This window comes from Microtus pennsylvanicus, chromosome X (assembly GCF_037038515.1).
Source record: "Microtus pennsylvanicus isolate mMicPen1 chromosome X, mMicPen1.hap1, whole genome shotgun sequence".
NCBI classification, from domain to species: domain Eukaryota; kingdom Metazoa; phylum Chordata; class Mammalia; order Rodentia; family Cricetidae; genus Microtus; species Microtus pennsylvanicus.
Window position 1 is genome coordinate 41338978 of NC_134601.1, and position 20560 is coordinate 41359537.

At 36.4% G+C, this 20560-nt stretch overlaps 1 protein-coding gene across 21 annotated transcripts in view; it reads right to left on the bottom strand.

Annotated features, from left to right (window-relative positions):
- The window catches only part of Pak3 (p21 (RAC1) activated kinase 3), a 250624-nt gene that overhangs the window by 70003 nt on the left and 160061 nt on the right, over nucleotides 1-20560 (bottom strand). For 20 of the 21 annotated variants that reach the window (XM_075958630.1, XM_075958635.1, XM_075958626.1 and 17 more), the window contains one exon: nucleotides 15026-15227. In XM_075958630.1, coding sequence (XP_075814745.1) covers nucleotides 15026-15200 — 175 coding nt within the window. In that variant the 5' untranslated portion in view covers nucleotides 15201-15227. Of the gene's footprint in view, nucleotides 1-4071; nucleotides 4130-15025; nucleotides 15228-20560 lie in introns of those variants that run through there. The other variant, XM_075958631.1, reaches the window with a different exon arrangement.

The following is a 20560-nucleotide window of genomic DNA, read 5'->3' on the forward strand; positions in this document are numbered from 1 at the left end:
TTCATTTCCTTGCCAATATCATCTGGATTTCTTCCTCAAACAATAATTATTATCTGTTTGAGTGTCATTGTGTTTGTTGGTTTACGTTTCATAGTGCAGTCTTTGTCCTGCAATTTTTCTCCATACAAAGTTTTTTCTCCTAAGCTAACTCTACTCTCAGACACAAACCTACATCTGGCAATTTCCTAATCTGGCTGACAGAGGTGGATCAAGCTATTATATTACCAAATACTTTACACACTTTAAGGACAAGCCTTTTATTATAAGAAAAGAACAAAATAAAATTATAAATACATAATTCATAATTTATCAAGGCTCTGAAGGACTTTGGAATTGTTTTCATTGGATGCAGAAGACTGTTGAAATAGCTACATTTATATTGTAGAATCCAGCTTTTGATAGCATCTATAGGTTAAGTACCACTTGACAAATCTGAAGAAATCTATAGCATCTACCCATTAAAATGCAGTAAAACTATGCACACAATATTGCAATTACTTTCAGAAGTTCATAATCCCCCTCAATTTAGTTGAAGAGCCTCTTATTTTATGCCCCCACATCTTTATATCAACCCTTCACTTCTTTGCCATTACATAAATTTTTCCCTCTTCTCTACCAACTACACATTTACAGCATACTCTCTTAGATATAAATACTGCACATAAGCAAATCTCTGTATAGACTTTGCTCAACAGTGTCTCTCTAGAAGGTTGCTTGATAGCCAATCTTTTGCCTTCTGTTGAGGCCAAGTGCAAAAAAACGAGAAACGCAAACTTGCTTCTCCTCTGGTTTCCCATCTCAGGGAAATAATACTGCTAACCACCTAGAATAGAGGAGGAGCATGGCCTTAGACTCCTCTTTGGGGAGAAATGGAACAAAAACAAGATTTATACTATCTATCTCCAATAGATTATTGAAAGAAATTATTTTAAAATATACAAAAATTAGGAAATGGGAAACATCGTGGCATTCATAGAATGATGTATTTGAGTCTTAAAAAGGGCTTCGTGGCATTCATAGAATGATGTATTTGAGTCTTAAAAAGGGCTTTATACATTTATGCTTTCTCTTTGGCCCTTTTTGAGTTGCTTAGTTGTTTCTGTCCTATTATGATTTGCTTGTTTTAGATTCGTCGTATTTTATTTTATTGTTATTCCTTATAAACTTTTTTGTTTTCTAAAATGACAGAAATGGATGGTTCTAGATTGGGGGTGGGTAGGAAGAAAGTGGGAGAAGGAGGAGGAGGAGAAATAATAATCACAAAATATTGCATGAAAAAATATAAAGACAAAATTAAAATAGAAAGAAGCTATATATTTAAATCGTAATGTTCCCATGTAACTACTAAGTAATCTTACATTGGCCCAGATATCAAAACCAACAATTTTGGAGTCATCCTCAATTTTCACTTTAATTCTATGTTATTGACCTGGCTTCTGAAATTGTCTTGACTATATCTCCTTTTATTTTCAGAAGTCACTATCCCTCTCCAAGGTATCAGTATTTCCCTCCTAGCCCATTGCCTCCAGTGTTTTCCCCTCTGACTTATTTCTATGTTCTGTGGTCGAGTCCTATTCTTGCCTTTTATATCAATTAAATGTTCCACTCACTACTTATGTGTTAAAATGCATGCTCCTGAACATGATATCTAATAGCATGCATGACCTGGTCACTGTTACCTCTCCAGCTTGCTTCTATTGTTGCCATGAAACTCACTATCCACATTAATTTAATGCTTCCTAAACAGATGTGTTTTCTCTTGCCTCCAAGCTTTGATTTATGCTAAACTATGGCTTGGAACATTGAATTTCTTACCTTCGCCTTCCAGTTCCGTGTGGATTATTCTTGTTTGGTTGCTACTCTTTTTATTTTATTTTCATTTGCAGTGGTGGTGATCAAACTCAGAGCCTCATAAAATGTGGGCATTAGTACTTTACCAGAACTTATTCTTGAAGACTCTTTCTTGGGTTTCCTCCACCATGGCAAACCTTATACTATTCACCCTCTCTAAAGTTCAATGTTCATTGCTTCACATTTTCTCAAAACCTCATAGTATCTATTCTAAGCTTAGCACTTATCAGTACTGAATTATTATATATTTTTACCTATCTATCTCTTTAGCTAAAATTCAAAACATTTGATAACAAACTTTATCTTAACTCTTACATTCTCTGGCAATTGTCTTGTGCCTGAATATTCAATAACCATCCTTTAAGAAAGTGTCATTTAAACTATAGACTCAGCTTTACACAGCTGGCAAAAGTCAGAACTAGATATTTGAAGCTAATTCTCAGCAAATCCATGAAGCTGTGCTTATAGTAGCCACATAACTGATGTTTTGGTGGCATTTTCAAGAAAAAAAGACAGTTTTTGCTCTAACCTTCAGCAAATATTTAGTGAGTGACTAAATAATCAACAATTTAGGGCTTATGTAACTGATTTTTATTTTCCTTCATTTCTTAGGAATTCTACAATGAGTTTATTCCCCCTAAAAATTTTTAGAACCTTGGTCGTGTGTATTGAAACTCATCCTAACCTGGCTGTTAATTTACATTCAACCTGATTAGCTCAAGGTTGGTATTTGCAGAGAACATAAAACCAAGTAAGCATCAGTTTCTAAATGCAGCTTTCATATTCTTTTAGAAAATAGAACAAATTCATAGATTACTGGCTGGACCACAAATTTAAATGCCATTTGGTTTGGGACTTTCTAAATGTGAATAAATTTTCCTTGTTACCTTAGGGCTAGTTAAATCATCCAAAATCTCACATTTTACAATCTATCTTGATTTTATCACTAGATACAGAAACAAAAGCCCCTTCAAGTAATCTATCATCCCTTTTAGACCTGATCCTAATATTCTGTATTCTCTCTAGAGCTAAAACTTTTATCATTAAGCGAAAAACCTTTCTTCTACATTAAACCTATTCATTAAATGCTCTCATCATTCATTGCAGGTTCTCAAGTTTCTCTGTAAATCACTGTTATGTGGGGGACCTATATTAAACGTGAGATGTATTAGCCCTACCCTAGATTTGCAGATTGCTAACTATTTGATGATGGTGAGTGCTTTCTCAGATATCCCAGTGGGAGCTGTTTATTCTTCTCTATCCCAATTCCTTTCTACCTGCCAGTATGGGAAGCTATACCATATTCCAATTTATTCCAAGCAATTTATTCAAAATTGTTTATTTGAGGTCAGTACTTCTGCACTTGCCTACAAATTATTCTCCTTTCAAGGTGATTGCCACTTTCTCCTTCCTATTCAGGCTTCCAGACTTCCTTTCTAATAGCTACACTGACATAATTCTGAAACCAAAGATGTAAGTGGGCAACTTCTTCATGCCCTTGCCTTAGGGGAATTCTTGACCTTCCTCAGAACTCATCAGTGTTATCTCCCTTTCATTTTTTCCAATCTGCCCCCTACATCATCTTTGAAAGAAATGAATCTCAATCAGGCTTCACCTGAATATCATGGAAAATTATATAAAAATTCAATGTCTGGTGTCTACTTAGAACTGACTGTCAGGCTTTCTATAGCTAATACCTGGACAGATGGTTTGACCAACTCCAGAGACAATGAGTAGCTAGGGTAGAGTACCCCAAGTACTCGACATGCTTTCTTTATCCATAATGACCTGTTCTCTGAAGTATTTAGTCCTGTTTCCTCATGCTCTAAGCCTAGCCACCCATTCTACTAACCTTCTAATTCCTAAGACCAAACTCCAATGTCATTTCTACACTAATGTCAATAAAACCTCTCTGGCTCTATTTTAAAGCAATTTTAACACCTCCCTGGCCTACATTCTGTGGTGTGTCATGTAAATGCCTCCTCCTCTACAATCTTGGAAACTCTCACTCCACGAATTCCTCTAACAATTGTCTGGCAAAGTGCGGACGGTCATAATGCAACCCTAAAATCCTTCCCATTCTATACTAAAGCTGTTGAGGACTGTTAGCTGGAGGGATTGTATGGCAATGTGAATTCTTTTATTATTAAAGTCATACACCCTACTTAGGACACTAATAATTCTTGGAAGATTCTTTTTTTCTTCCTTTTTAGTATTTACCTCTGTGTTGGAACTTCCATTTAGGCTCAGAAGACATGTTGAGATCTCTCCATTCAAAAAAAAAATCCTTCAGCCTCTTCATATCCATATTTCACTGATGTAATCACTCACCACTTCCTCATGTGGGTTAAACTTCTACAAAAATCAATTTATACTTTATCTCTCACTTCCCCAACAACTGCAATATGTCCCCAAAGACACATTAATCTTTTTCTTTCCCAAGTGCCACTTTTCAGCCCTTAAACCACTCAACTGTCTTCTCGGTAAGAACCAACATCGTTGATCAAAGAGCTCTTGAAAGTCCTCTACATAGCTCCTTCCTAGAATCCACTTCTATATTTCTGATCGTTCCTTTTCAGACTTATTTATTAAGAGTCATTTCCTGCTGGCTGATTAGATCACAGTCACTAGAAGCTGACACTTTGATGTCAAAGACATATATTAGGTCACTTGTCCTCCTCAACACACTGTCCCTTGAGTCATCTCTTCAATGCACCTCTATTATTTCAACATCTACAGTATCCACATGCTATATAGATGCTCTCAGCTTTGCCTCAGCACAATTGCAACCCCAGTTTAGATAACTTGTCATTAGTCATTTCTGGTTTTTTGCGTCCCAGGCTCCTTACGGCAAATATTACTAAAGAAACATGAAACTACATTTCCTTGGTTTCCTACCTCACCCTCTCAAGTTCCTCTTCTTGTAACCTGATTTATTTTCCATTTTTATTAATTTTTCTTTCTAAATACTGCATCTGTATTTCCTATCCGTTTTCTAATAATACTGGTCCCTAAGTCAGTCATTGCTGATATACATTGTTCCTCCATAGCTTTATAATCCCAACCCTCCCTCCCCCATTCTTCATATTAGCCAGTCTGAACTTCCTGTAGTTATAACCATAAAAAATCAAGAAGAAATTCTTCATGCCTACTGCCTTTGCTAAGGTGCTCTTGGTACTAGAAATGCCACTGACTTCTTACATGGCTAGCTATACTCTACATATACGTTCCATACTTTCTGTTTAAAGACCCATCTCAATTTGGTGGTCCATCTCATTCAGGAAGACTTCCCTAACTTCTTTTCCCTTCAGTCTTCTGTCGGTGGCTGGTCCCGACAGTCTTCAACATATTTCTTTTCAGCACCTGCTTCTGCTTTTACTTACCATAGTAAATTCAACTCATCGACTAATTTCCCTCTTCCTGAGCAATCAGTCTCTTGAAGGCAGAGATTGGAATTTACATCTTCTTTGCCCCAGAACAGTACAAAACTCAATGTTTTAATAACAAATCAAAAATAATGAAAAGCATGAATCGGCAGATGAAATGACCCTATGGAGGGAGCCACGATTATCTACCAAATAGGCCAAGGAAGCGAAAATTACATTTTAGAGTTATTTTTGTAATTGAATTCGCTGATAGGGTCAGTGATGTTTCCATTGTAGAGACTGACTCTATATTCATTCAGACACATCTCTAGTGAGATGTCACTTCAGAGTCAAAGACAATATTAACATAGTTAGGAATAATTCAAGGTACAGAGAAACAACCAGTCTCCATCATATGAAATCCCTCAACAATTCTGTCTAATTTCTGTAATTTGTTTTAGAAAGCTGTCACATGGATCACACTTGCTTTAGGAGGTCCATTTGCTATCTTCCCCTAAAACTCCAAAGAGTTATGCTTTTCTTTCTCTTTAGCTGTCATAACATTACTTCCAGAAATACTTTCTAGAGTACTTTCTAGATCCTTGAAAATCGACCATGCTGGTAAACCAAAGGAAGGCAGAACGTGGAGAAAACTTCTCTCCATAAATTTACCCTACAAGTACACACACACACACACACACACACACACACACACACATCATGTTAAAAGCAATGGAAAGTCTGCAACCTGTTCCAGTATACGTGGCATAATTTAAAAGGCAACACTTAAAGCTGCCTTAATGCAGAAAGACCAAAACAAAATATTAAGCATATTTTAAAATACAGAAATAATCATTTCAAAGAACAGTAAACAGACAGATGGGCTAGTTCTCTGAGGTAAGCATTTCATTACTCTGGCAATATAGACTAACTCTCAATTTCCTTTCATTTTCTTTCAATCAGTTAATGGTTCAGTTAGAAAGTGTGCATTAAATTAGGAATCAATGTAGTGACAGATTATGCTAGATGATTCATTAGGGACTTAAGCAATAGTCTAAACTTGCAAATTAACTGGGAGAATGATGTTAATAAAAAAAAAAAAAGGAACAGTATGGCCAGACTAGGGAACACTAGGAAGTAAATTGGAGTGATAGAGAATAAATGTTCTGTATAAACATACATAACAGGAAAATATACATACATGTGGTGGGTAGTCTGAGTGTACTAGAGGTAGGATGCAGGAAATGAGCCACAAGCATCAGACAGATAATCTGTCAGGTACAGGAAGTAGGCGATGCAGCAGAAGCAAAAGGTCAGAAGTAAGAGTGCATTAAGCAAACAGATGTAAATGAGAAAACAGCAATAAAGCCATAAGGACTAGCCTTGAAAATCAAGAAGGACGGAAAGATGAAACTGGAGATAATAGGAAAACATGTGTGGGAAAGGTCTGTGAGCAAGTGGCTGAGATAACTGAGTTTTTCTGAAGGGAAGTTAGTTAGTTCTGTGTTGTTAAGGTATCTGGGTAGCACCAGACGTCACTCAGACTGAGAATGAGCAGCGGGTTGCAATGGAGAAATGAAAGGACCTACCTATCACTGCATCTTTTCTTCTAGGGTGCATTCTACTGGACATTTCTTAGGATCTCTCTCTGCTTCCCTCCTTCCGTCTCTCCCTTTGTGCACATATGTGTGTAGAACTTCCATTTAAACTGTACGTACACACATACATGTATAAATTTTGCAATTGAAAAATTACCTGAGGATAATTTCTCTCTTACGATGTTCATCACTGAGCTAGACACATAAAAAGCAAGCATAGCTCGGCGGTGCGGTGCAGGCCTTCAATCCCAGGCAGAGGCAAGCAGATCTCTGTGAGTTCGAGGCCAGCCTGGTGAGTTCCAGGAAAGGCTTCAGAGAAATCCTGTCTTGAAAAACAAGCAGTTCAGATACTCTCCAAATTCTCTTATTTCTGAACTGACACAGCAATAAATTATATTTGTTTTCAAAGTAAGAATACAACTCAGATCTTGCCATTTGCTCCTATGTCTCTATTTCATAGTGTTCCATGAAGGCCTTTAAGAAAACAGAGATCTAATAAAGTAAATTATTAGGCTACTTTAATTGGAGTTCCTGTGTATTTTAACTTTTTTGGAAATGACATTCATTATCTTACTACCCTTGGCTTGGAGGCAAATCCCTCCTCATCCCTTCTGCTGTGTATTAGTGAAGCCAAATAGCTTGTGCAGGAGGAGATGCCACTTTCAGCACGAGAAGTGGGTGTGGCTAGGTCAGAGACCCATCATACTAAGAAGCCTATTTTATAGCAAATTATTCCTTCTTTTTCGTTCCGGGAAAACCACGATAGAAAGATATAAAAACTGTTATTAAAGTGCTATTAGTATTCCTACCAGGGAACCCTTAGTGAGTGGCTCATTCTTTATCTAGGTGGGAGATGCTTTTGTAATTCACGGATTATTTATAAAATGCTGCCTTAGTGGTTTGTTAGGTTTCAGATACTTTAGTGTCTAATTAACTGCCAGGGCAGTGAATTAACTACGGAATTATGGCTTTCTTATTTTATTTTTACCATCATTTTGTTCCGTCCTCTCAGTCACAGGCACGGAGCACAGTGTGCTCTGTGCCATCTTTCTCAAGTGGAAAGCCTCTGAAGCCCTTTTTAGTCTTGATTAAGTATACGGATCTCGGAATAGTTTTTTCTGGGGCAATAATAGCCCTACAAGTGGTGTCAAAGAAGCAGGAGATCTTTATGAAAGCAAAAGTCCCAGAGGGACTGATTTCTGCCCAGCCTCTATTTTGTAAGACACCTGCTCTATATACAAATATCCTCTTTGGAGAGGACCCACAGGAATTTCTTACCTCCTGAATTTATGACATGTAAATCTTTCCTTACACGGCACGTCACATAATTGTTTAGTTTTCTCATTTGGGAGCCTGGAAATGTGTTATTTTACCATTGAAAATATTTGAAATACTACGTGGTAAGAGCAATGGAAAATCAGGCATAAAACACTTTAATTTCAGTTCCAAATATTTGAAGAAAGTGACAGTGAAGGGCTGCAAAAACAATACAAATTTAAGTTTCCACATAACTATATCTTGCTTAAACCTAGAAACTTGGGCAAACTTCACACTGATTCTGAGTAGAAAAACAAGGTTCTCATCTAGTGAAGAGATAGATTAGCTTAGGAATGAGTGCAAGAGAAGAAACAGTGGACGTTCCTTCTGTTCTATTTAGATATAGTTATCCAACATTTTAATTCTATGAGCATCAAACACTACTATTGTAATAGGAAACAGTTTGAAAGTTTTGAAAAGAACACAGTAATTATAGAAAAATGATACTTTAAAACAAGCAAACAAACAAATAAAATCTAGTTGCTTCCTGCTAGTAAGGTGGAACAAGAGGAAGAAAAGCTTGTAAGGAAAAAATATTCAAGGTCGCCATTGCTAATTCACCTAGGTTTGTCCCTGTCTTTCCTTTTAAGAAATCACTTTTGTACATTCTACTGGGTAAGACATATTTTCAAAACATGTTTAATTATTTTCATTTGTTCGAGCAAGTAATCATTGAACTAAGTATTTTGTTGCTAGGTCTGTCAAGCTTTAAGCAGTGCGTCAACTGTGTGGCAGTCATGTAATGCTTCTGAAATGGCTTTCTGTATAAAGTCATTTCTAGGAAAGCCTCATCCTCCATCATATGAGGATTGAGGAACATGACTTTAAACATGTATGTAGCTGGAAATGTACAGTGGGCAAGGTCCATTCTGTTCTAGGAAAACTTGCTAAAGTAATTCAGAGGATCTAATTAACCTATTTGAATCTTCTTTATGCATTTTTGGGGAAAACATTCCTTCAGTTTCCCTTTGCCTGGTCTTCAATGGCTATAAAGACGGGATGTACAGATAAAACCACAAAGTGGTACCTGGTTCTGCAAGAGTAGCTACAAGCTTAATTCATAAGCTCGATGCTTCACAGAGATGATCAGAGGAGGACAAAGAAATGGCAGTACATGTGAGGCATGTAGTCAGTCCTTTGACATTTGAAGACATTTATAACTTTCTCTGGTTCCATCTTCCAAAATCTTCAACAGTATTGATTTTTATGGAAAATAATTAAGAAGCTGCCTTTCATCTCTTCCCAAAAAATATATACTTGTTATATTCACTTCAAACGATGCGCCAGTTTCAATGAGTAGTATTTGAAAAACATAAGGCAAAGATGAGGCAATATATTAGGGGGACACTCTTGTCCAAGTTGACAATTATGTAAGGTACAAGTCTGAGATGGGTAAAAAAAAAAGGCCTCATTTGCTTTAAGAAAGAAAGAACTTTCCTAACACTTGACTATTAGCAACATTTGTATCCTTCTATACATTCTACATTTGAATGTTGGATACAACACTTTTCCATCTTCCCCCACTTCCTACCCATCCCCTGTTCTTCCTCTTATCCTTTTCCTCTCAGATATTACTTCCTCTCTTTACTACATTGTATACATCTTCCAATACTGTATTTCATACCTGTCTTCAATGTGACTGTCTATTGGTTTTAGTGGGAAACCATATTTTTGTGAGCTTTTCCTTTATTAGTCTTGACTTGGGAACATGGGCTTTATTAGCTAGGGAAAGTGCATCCTTGTCCCACCTTCTTTCCCTTTCAACAGGCTGTCTAGGAGTGGAAGAACAGATGTGAGGCTCTTTTCATGGAACACAGTACTAACCCCAGAGGACAAGAAAGAAACTGTACCCTTCAGACTTTCCAAAGGGCAGGCCAACGATCTGTGAAGAGGACTCCCCATGGAGCTAGATGGCTATTTTTAGAGAACTAAGAGGAATGCAAACACTATTCTGGGAGTATCGGTCTCTGCCACCTGACTTTCTGATAGCAGAGCATATACCTCTCCATTAGTTGACACTCCTACATATTATTGGTGAAATAATAAACACCTCGTACTCCTGCAAGAGTACTACGGGCCTTTAGATTTACCACACTAAGTATATTTTATTGTATATTTTATGGGTATTAGTAATGTGTATTAACCAAAACATTTGATTAACAAGACCATTAAAGATAGCCAAGCATTTTCTTTTTGCACAATGCTCCCTGCTCTGTAGGGTATAGAGAAGATAGAATATTCCAAGGATTAGCATAACAATGTATTTTTCAATACAATAACAAAAACTATGTTGTGCAATATCTTCTTCACAAAAATGAATATATCAAGTTAAAGCCTCACTTTTCTAAAACAATCCATTTGTGAGCCTGTGAAATATACATACCAAATTATAACTTAACCCACACAACACACAAGAAAATATTAGCACATCTCTGCTGTCAGGAATATCATGTATCTATCATTTTCTGCATGACAATTAAAAAATAATTTTCCTGATATTCATATACATTTTAAAGCACATTGAAACTTCTTAATAACAATGAATGCCACCCCTGGCTTCTGATGAGAGCAACATAGATCACTACACAGTCTCTTTGTTCCATCGCTAGGAATGCTAATGTAGTATAAGAAGTTTGCTTCTGGCTTTCATTCTTTGCTATGTGGTCCTAGACTGTATATTTAAATGCTTTAAGCTTATACTGTTATGGCTTCAAAAGAGGGCTAGAACAAAGAAAAAGTAACTTTTCCTGATATTCATATATGTTTTAATGATGCCTGAATCACAGACCTGCACCCAGTAAGCAGTAAGCAAATGAGAAATCATCTTTTATATGTCACAATTTTATTTCTGTCCAACTATTTCTTCCTCCATCTCCCAGGAAAGGGACCATCATATCATATCATTCACCAGATCACCAAATCACAAATCTCTCCAGATTTCCCCACAAACAAAATACATATGAACTGTGTTCCCTAAGAACACAATCCTTCACACAGGACTACACACTCCCCAAAACGCACCTAAGCTCAAGAGCAGTACAAGACACAAAACACACGAATAGATGAAAAACAGATGTCACACAGAAAGGCAAACTCCAAGTGCACTCTCACCTGCTTTAACTTTTTAACTGATTAGATTGGGGGGAACTAAGTCATTTTCAGAAACCTTGGTTCTTTTATTTGCCTCATTGCTTTCTCCTTACTGGTTTATTTATAGTTATGTATTTATTAATGAATTTATTTACTCATCCATGTACTTCTTCACCACCTTACTCCAAAATGGATGCCAGCTGACACACAAGAATACATAAAATGCAACGTGAATATATATATATATATATATATATATATATATATATACAAAAAAACCCACATACAAAATGGATAAGGATGTAAAAAGGGGGAAATGAAGTTAAGAACATAAAATAGAGCCTGGAACACAACTGATACATACCAAGATACACACATATCAAAAAGCCTCATTATAACTGTTACATATAAACCACACACTTTCTTTACTTTTGAAGTATTCTATAATTGACATACAGATGCTAGTCATGGCAAAAGCTACGTTGAAAAGGTATAAATTCAACAACCTAGTTTCTTGGTTGTATAAGTTGTTAAATGTCATAAATATAATAATAGCTCAAAATTACCTAGCAGAAGTTAATTTACACTTGTAACACTCATGTAATTACAGTTACCTTAAGTTCTCACAAAGATTTGGAAAGGCATGGCAAACCCTATCATCCTCATTTAACAGATGATAAAACTTCAGGCTCAAAGGAGCTGCAGGACTGGACCAAAGCCACAGTCATTACTGCCAGAGCCCTCAATGAATCCAGGCCTCCAGAACACATGTTCAGTGCTTTTTGTATTAATTCAAAACTGACTGTAATGTTACGCAAACAGTCACCAAGAAACAGGGACAGAGAAACAATATTCTCTGTTCACCCATGAGGGGCAGGGTCTTAGGAAAACCTGAGTTTTCAGTTTAATTGAGGAAATTTTGGAAATAGAAGAGAAAAACATGGACATTAGAAATAAGGTCACAGCTTTTCAAATATCTCATAAATATTTTGTATGCAATAATAATAACAATGATACACTAAATAAAAGGATTAATGAGAGTTTCCACCGCTTAAAATATAACAATGGAAAGCTCTACATAATTTTGTTTAGATCCCTGAGAAGATTTTTCAGGGGTGATAAGAACATACCTATGACTCCACTAAAAATGAGAGTGACAGGAAAGCAATTCACAGTGGTGAATTGCTAGTTCAAATCACGGATGCAAATGTTCTCAGAGTCATTGAAATCCCATCCTGAAGCTATAACAATGTCACGGATACAAGTAGCATTATTTAATGACTATATTTCTTTGTGAAGATGACTTCTGTCATATCTTTTGGGAAGAAACCCATCCACTTCTCCATTGAGTCCAACGAAGTCATTCAAACTTTGAAAAAAACTTACCAGCTACTCAATGAGAGTGTTTAAGTACCACTACCTTGAATGATTTAGGACTTTTTGACAGTAACTTCTCATTATAGTCTTTAAAAAACACTCTTATAGGACTTAAATCATCCAAGCTTTCTCTGAAAGTAGCTTGTTAGATGTCTAGCAATACTAGAAATGGTAACTGATGACTTAAAAGTTTGCCTTAGGATAGTTTCTGGTGATTCTTCATAATATAGGATTCTTCAAAATCATTCAAGTTTTGAACAGGTAATTGTTGATATGAAAAGATACCGATGTTCATCAGTTTTCCTTGGAACATCTTATTCTTGTTCTAAAACTAAATGGTTCCCCTTCCTTACAATTTTGTCTTCCAGTCTCAAAACCTCTTAATTATCTTTATTGTCCCTTCTGATAATCGCCTCTGGCATACAAAAACCTCCCTGAGGGGTATCCTATAAAATATCCTATCACATATTAAAGCAAACAAGTTCATATTCAAATTTAGTTACAAAAAGGTTCATCATTCACAGGTTCTTAGTGATGCAAAATTTCACAGCCTTTAGGAGGAGGCCCTGAAAGATGTTCCATCCCTACCTCTTGTCAAATCTTCCGGGTTGCACTATACCATGCTTTTGGCGAACTAGCTAATGCCTTTTTCATTAAGGATACAGCATTAGTAATGGTGTACCTTCAGAACACTAGTACCTTCAGAACTTTTGTGAGACTTTGAATTGTTAAATGACATATAATTAGCACATCTTACTGAATGGCTTGACCGTACATTGATATACAAACTGAAAGTCAAAGTGTGGTTGGTATTAAAGAATGTGTTTACCCTGGAACATGTACGTATTGACAAACGCATGTGAAGTACCAAATGGATGCTATGAACCAACAGGACTTTTGAACTAAAAGTTTTCTTTCAAGTAGTCTTGTATTTCTCTAAGAAAGCCCTGTTCAAGCCATTCCTGAATAAGAGATGAAGTCATCCAGGCCCTTCTGTTTGGATGCCAGTTCAAGAGAAATTTGGCTCAGATTGTTTTTCCCCTGAGAAGATTTGGGTATACTTTTCTGGAGAATAGCAGTGGTTTCACTATGAGGTCATTTGAAATATTGACACAAAGCAGAAATGTCAACCTCTCTGATATTGCTGAACTCCTGCTTTTCAAAAGGACAAATAGGACTTTTCAAAGACATTAAAAGCATGTACTTTCAAGGACCAAAGATTAGTGTGGAGTCATCCCTTATTCAAGCACTGGGCAAATGAAGCAGATGTAGTACAGGGATGCTTTCTTTGGCATCACTATTACAAATGAATTGCTCGCTACATAATGACACATCTTCAATTCTCACACCGCCCTTTACTCGCAGAAAAGGGTTTTCAAGATCCACTTAAGTACTGGCAAACAGGCTTTTAGAATTTCCCTTTATAAGGTCACAGAACCCTTGTGTAGAATGTATTTCATTATTTGTTTACTTCTCTTCAGTCCTTAGGTCACAGGGGAAAGCATCTCATAAACACACAAGAGGCAATACTGTCACTAACAAGCATTTCAGCTCTTATACAAATTGTAAGTTCATTTAACACTGCATAGCACCCCAAATTACCACTTTTACCTTGAAGACGCAGATCAATAATGACATTTTGTTTTCAAAGACATTACCTTTCTTCTCCTTTTGGCCAATTTCAGTGATCCTATGATTACTTTACTCATGTCCTGATCAATAGTTATATCTACCAAGGTTAGGTTTCAGTTTTATGGCAATTAATACAACCTTATATGCTACTTACTAAAGCTTTCAGAGAACCAAGTGTCACAAAGTAGTAGCATACACTATTTAAGCAACAAGCTGTATCATGAATGTCACATGGGTAAATGATACTATATTGTGACTTTCATGCATTTGGAACTGACTGCATAGGTGACAACTGGTAGAAGGAAATAAAAGACTTTTGCATCCTTCCTGTGATTCAGACAGATAACATTGTGGTGACTTGTAATTATTCCTGTACACTTAACTCAAAATCTTCAGTTATTGTAAAGATATACAGAAGCAAATCTACCTATACACTCAAATATCAAAAGTGGGGCAACTTAGCATTAGGGAGGAATTGTTTTAAATTCTACCCTAAATTTTCAGAAAGCAAGTTGCTGTTTTTACACTCAATACAGTGCTCTTGTTATAGTTTTCCTTCAGTTAAGTCTATAAATCCAGTTTATGTGAAAGACAAACACAGCATGTATATTTTCTGGTATCCCATAGGAAGTCAATCAAACGTGGTCCTCTGACAAAAGGCAACCTCTGAAGATGGAGATGGAAAGGTTAATCAGGCCCTGAACAACCAACGCTCAGAAACGACTACCCAAGAAAAAAAGCTACAAAGAAAGAATAAACTGGCCCCTTTTGAATGCCCGGCCACTGATACTTTACTTTTATCCCCTCCTCCTGGGAAGATAGAGCGAAGCCTGGCTTTCTTATTCTTCTCTTCTGGGGCCATGGGGAGTGGTTTGGTGCTGTGGTTGAGTGCTGAAGAATCACGGTTGTTGCTGTTCATCCTCAGTGGGGGAGCTGGGGGTTTTTCTTCGTTCTCCAAGCTATCAGACATTTTCAGGTGCAGCTGATTTCACAGCTCCTAAAGGAAAGCAGTGGCAAACAGGAGGTAAGGGAGGTCAAGTCTAATGCAAGTGGGGTACACATGGGGAGTCTAGCATCCCAGAAGTAGTATTGCTCTCATTCATTCACTCAGATTTCCTGTACATTTTAAGAGGCTTCTCTTCTGGGGAGAAGAAATATGCCTCTCCAAAGGCTAACAAGACAATTTATCTAAGTTGAGGTAACTGTGGTCATGAATGACTTTCAATGTACGCACGTAAATGTGTAAGTTTCCTTGATTTTACCAGAGAGAAACTCTACTTTCTGTTGTTCGTACACGATCTTTGAATGAACAATTTATTTTTTCTCTAAAAATCTTATACTGATGATCATTATGGTCAAGTGGCATAAACTTTCTAGACTTTTAAATTGATACAGGCTAAGATGTGGATTGTCAATGGCCCAGAACCACGATTTATTAGCTGTTTTAACACTAGCATGCCTTGGTGTCTGCTTCTTATGCCTATGTACCTGATTTGCAAAATGATTTCTACTGTTTTTATTACTTAAAAATTGAGAAAGCTTTCTATATACATGACAGTTTCAGGAAAGTTGAGGTATACTGTCTTAGCAGATGATGCCCATCTTTTCACAAGGAAGCAGCTTTAAAAGGTAGGCAGAATGTCATTATGACCAAAGGCAGAGCTCTCGTATGGAAGTATGGTGAGATGTCATAATTTTACTATCTGTCTTATTTCATGTCCCCGAAAAGGACTTTAGTTGTAAAATCTAGTCTAGGTTTTAGGGATTTATTATTTAATATGAGTTTCACTTATTTAGGCACATATGTCAAAATCCAAGCACATTCATGTTTCATCCACCTCAGAGGATGAGGTGGAAAAAGTATGACATCTTCAGGAAAATGTTTATGCTCATGTCTTTTTATTCTAATTCTGGTCCTCCCCTTATAGGAATTGACCCTCACAGGCACAAGCCAGGTCCTTCAGAATGACTTCATGGTTTGAATATCAGAAAAATCAAATGTAGCTATATATAAATTTATATAGTATCACTTATTACTAATTTAAGAATATATTAATTCTCCAAATACAACTTACCACGTGACTCTATGAAAAGGACAATTACTGTAAATGAACATAGTTGCAGAAACAACAAAGAATATCCTCATTAAATACTGAAATAAGAAATGGTCTGCCACCAGGCAGAGGGGGTACACACTTCAATTCCGGCATTCGGGAGGCAGAGGCAAGGGAATGTCTGAATTTGAGGCCAGCCTGGTCTACATTGTGCATTCCAGAGCTGTAACAGAGAAAAATCCTGCCTCAAAAATTAAAACAAAACAAACAAACAAACAAATGTCTTTCCATAATTCCTTTTAGTTTTAGTGATTACAACATTTTTATTGTTTTTAATAAAGAGCTCTGAATTATATGAGGAGTATTTAAAGTTTTTTCCATTTTATGAAATTCTGTTTGTAGAAAAATGAATGCAACTGAAAAGTAACAAAATAAATGAAATTAACCAGACTACAAAAGATAGATATTATGTTTTCTCTCACATGCAAAATACAGATAAAATAAATTATACTAAAGTAGAAGAGAGACTTAGGACAAGGAAGAGGACCAGAAAGAGGGATGAAGAAAAGTAAGAGAGGGGTAAATATGGTCAAAGTACAGTATGTATATGTATCAAATTCCAAAATAAAAGTATTTTATATAGTAATATATGGCAATAAAATTTGAAAATAATTTCCCTATGCTCTAAATTCAATCAATATATACAGTCCATGAAACTTTGCTCCCTCCCTGAGAAAAATAGCAATTGTTGGGGGAGGGGCTAGCATTTTCATCAGTGGTAAAGCCACATAGAAGTTGTGCTTGCTCTAGTAAATAATGACCCGCTCACAGTCCAGAAAGAGACTTTAGTTAAAATCAGTGAGGTACACACACAATAGAAAACATGAAATTAGGGAGACTAGAAGAGTTTCATCCCAAGTTGGAGAAGAATGAGAAAGAAGAAAGTGATGAGGGAAAAATAACTAATATTTATTGTATAAATGTGTGAAATGGTCGATTAACAAAACAGGAGTGGATATTAAGCAATGACTTTTTTCTGCTTGATTGGCTGCCAGTTCCCAATGATCGGCCTTATCTTCATTTGCACAGCTCCGTTTCCTTTTGCCTTGCCATGCCTTGCATTATCTGAATGAATTTAGACTAATTCTGTATCTTTTGGGTAATCATTATGGTGAAAGCACCTGGTAATAAATGTCTTGTTGTCACTACCAATAACCTGATGAGCTCCATGTGTCTTGCGTAAGTAAAGCTGAAACATGAGATACAATGAAAAAGTAACTATGATGTCAAGGTAAAATATATACACACTTGCTACTGGTACTAGTCACTATTGGAACACCCGTGTGAAACAGGCCTAATGAACTACGTTCTCTTTTGCATTTAGACCTTTGGTCCTTTTCAATTTACTCTTCTCCAGAAATGATTGACTTGACCAGTGGTATTATATTTCACTAGCCCAGCTCACAGTTTTCCTTTAGCCACTGGGAAGAATTTGGTATGAAACTGTTCTGGACTCAATATAACATCTAAGTGTGAAGTTATTATTACAAAATTATCAGATATGCAACATCTAGCTTGATTTTAAAAACTAAGTGTGTAAGCTACTGAACAGGTCCTGAGTATTTAAATAGCAGTGCCAAGGGAGATTTCTGGAAAGTTGTGTCCCACAGAGATAAAGAGCTCCCATTTTCCGGATGATACATATTTTCTGATGACACATCACTTGACTTGATATGACAGAAGTCAGAAAGACAAGTGTGCTCTCTTTAGAACAGATCTGATCTTGCATAACAAGGCAAGAGTCTAGGACAACAAGGGTTCTAGGGCAACTACGTAATTTAAAATACTGTGCTCCTTTGTTCTTGAGAACTAGGTGTGGTTTCCACACCTATTTACACATTCCTAATTACAGCATGTAAACAAGGAAGCATGCTTACCTACTGCTTCTTTTCAGGTTGCCTGATGACCCCGATGCTATCTGGCCAAGTATGTTTTAGGTTAAGGATTAAGGACTACTTGGGATAGAAAACTCTTCTATGCTGTACTAAAATCCAACAACTCAAATTCTAAAACACCAACAAGCTCCTGGTATTCCACGAGCTCTGCAGAGAACCGAGCTACTTTCTACTTCTCAACAAACAGGCATGGTTTTAGAGTGTATTTAGTTTCACTGGCCTCATTAGAGCATCATCAGAGGGGCTGAAATAACCCTTTACAGAGATGGACATGAGACTGAAGAAAGGGTATCCACTTCCACACTGAGAACATAAAGCATGAGCTAGATACTCTTCATTTGTGTAGACTTTACATATTTTGTTTTGTTTGAACTATCATGCTACTACGTCAGCTCTTCATCAAGTTTTATAAAGTGCAAACAAAAGTTATCTTCTTGACATGGTTAACCCAACTTCAAAGCAAGTGCTTCAAAGCATGCTTTCGAAAGAGTGGAGAAAGGGAAGGCATTCACAAGGAAGCCTTGTTGTCAATGTATTTTTCCCCAAGTGGGAGGTATCTTGTACTCTTCCATAAACGTAGAAAGAGAGAATCCTATTATGTTATGCTTGTAAAGAATACCAATTTACTAAGTCGGGTCCTCTTCTGAGACAGCTTTCTACAAAGGACACTATTAATGGATCACTGCTTCAATTTGCCTATGATGTCATTATTTCCAAGATCTTAAAAGAGACTATTTTGTTTGGGATGGCTGTAGGCTTCATTTCAAGTATTATACAAAAGAACTATTATTCTCTAGGAGTGCAATCAAACAAAATGCTTAGTCTTAAGTTTAAATGTTGTTTTTCACTTGCACAACAGAAACTTTCAAGTGAGTGGCACTTTAGATCTAGCCACAGGCCATTTGTTTCACTTTCAGATACTGGCCTTTAGAATCATGGAAAAATAGCTAACACTAGTGTCCAAACAGCCACAGTTTACATCTGTTCATAACCTGATTACATAGCAACTACATTTTTTTTTACAAAGAGTTCAAATTGTTTTGTGGATGATATGTATTTCTGAGCCAATCCTTGCGGAGTTAGTGTTGGCATATGCTCTGTAATTGCAATTGGAATGCATTTGTTGTAAAAAATATTTTATTTCACTATGACCAAAGATCATTCACAGCCTATTTTAAAGCCAGTAGAAAACACTGCATTTGTTTTTCAGGTCTTTTCCTCTCCCCTCTCAGTCTCATACACAAATGTGAAGGCTTGTATCCATGGGGGACTAAATGAATACACACAGCCCTTACTGGCTTGCCTCTTGCCAAAGAACCTTGCAGCAAAGCATTTTTAAAGGGACATAGACGCTGTGGTGCAGGATTAGAAATGGTCAACTGCTCTCATTATTCTCTCATTTTTCCAACACGCATTCGCCCGATATCAGTACCAGATTAAACTCCCAGGAGGTTAGAAAAGAAAGCCATCAAGTTGTGCAGATCTAAAAGTCAAAGGAAAAGAACAGTAATCAACCAGATACTAGAAAACTTGACCAAAATGGATATGGTGACATATATGTTGAATTGGATGAAGCCAAAGATGCCAATTGTGCCCATTTATTACAGGTACTGTATACCAAGTATGTGAAAGAGGAAAAGCCAGAAATTCTGGTCCTACAACTTGTAAGACCATTTATTAAGTCATGAGCAAATAAAATAAATATTTTAAGCAGATATCATGAGAATAAATGTCTGTGTACTTTCAAAACTGATGTAATTATTTACTTGCATATTTTTCCTCAACAAAACAAATGTATTGTCTGCCTCTCAACCAAAAGCCCAGCCTTGCAAATGCATAGCCATATTCAAATAAAAACCCCAAATCAGTAGCAACATAAACCTATTATCAGACATTGGTGATCATACCAACATTGTTTAATATTTTTTGCATATGAAAGTAAAGCATACACAATAAGACTGGGATGGAGCCTAGAGAAAATATCCAGGGTAAACTCTAATGTTTCTGGTATATTGATAGAGATACTGAAAATAGAAGAGAATAATGTTCAAGAAGCTGTGATGACAGAGTTATAATAATCATTTAACACAAGGACATATGAAAGAATATGGATTTTAGGATTGCAGAGGGATAATAGACTTGCAGCAGAATTCTATTAAAACATGAGTGTGTCATCTGGAAGTTCTTTGGTGGGGGAGGTTCTGTATAAAAAGAATTAGTGCTGTAGATCAAGGATTAAAATTTTAATGACAGCCTTTAGATTTCAAGGCATTGAATAAGGATAAATTTAAAGTCATCATATGTCTCCTTATATAATTATA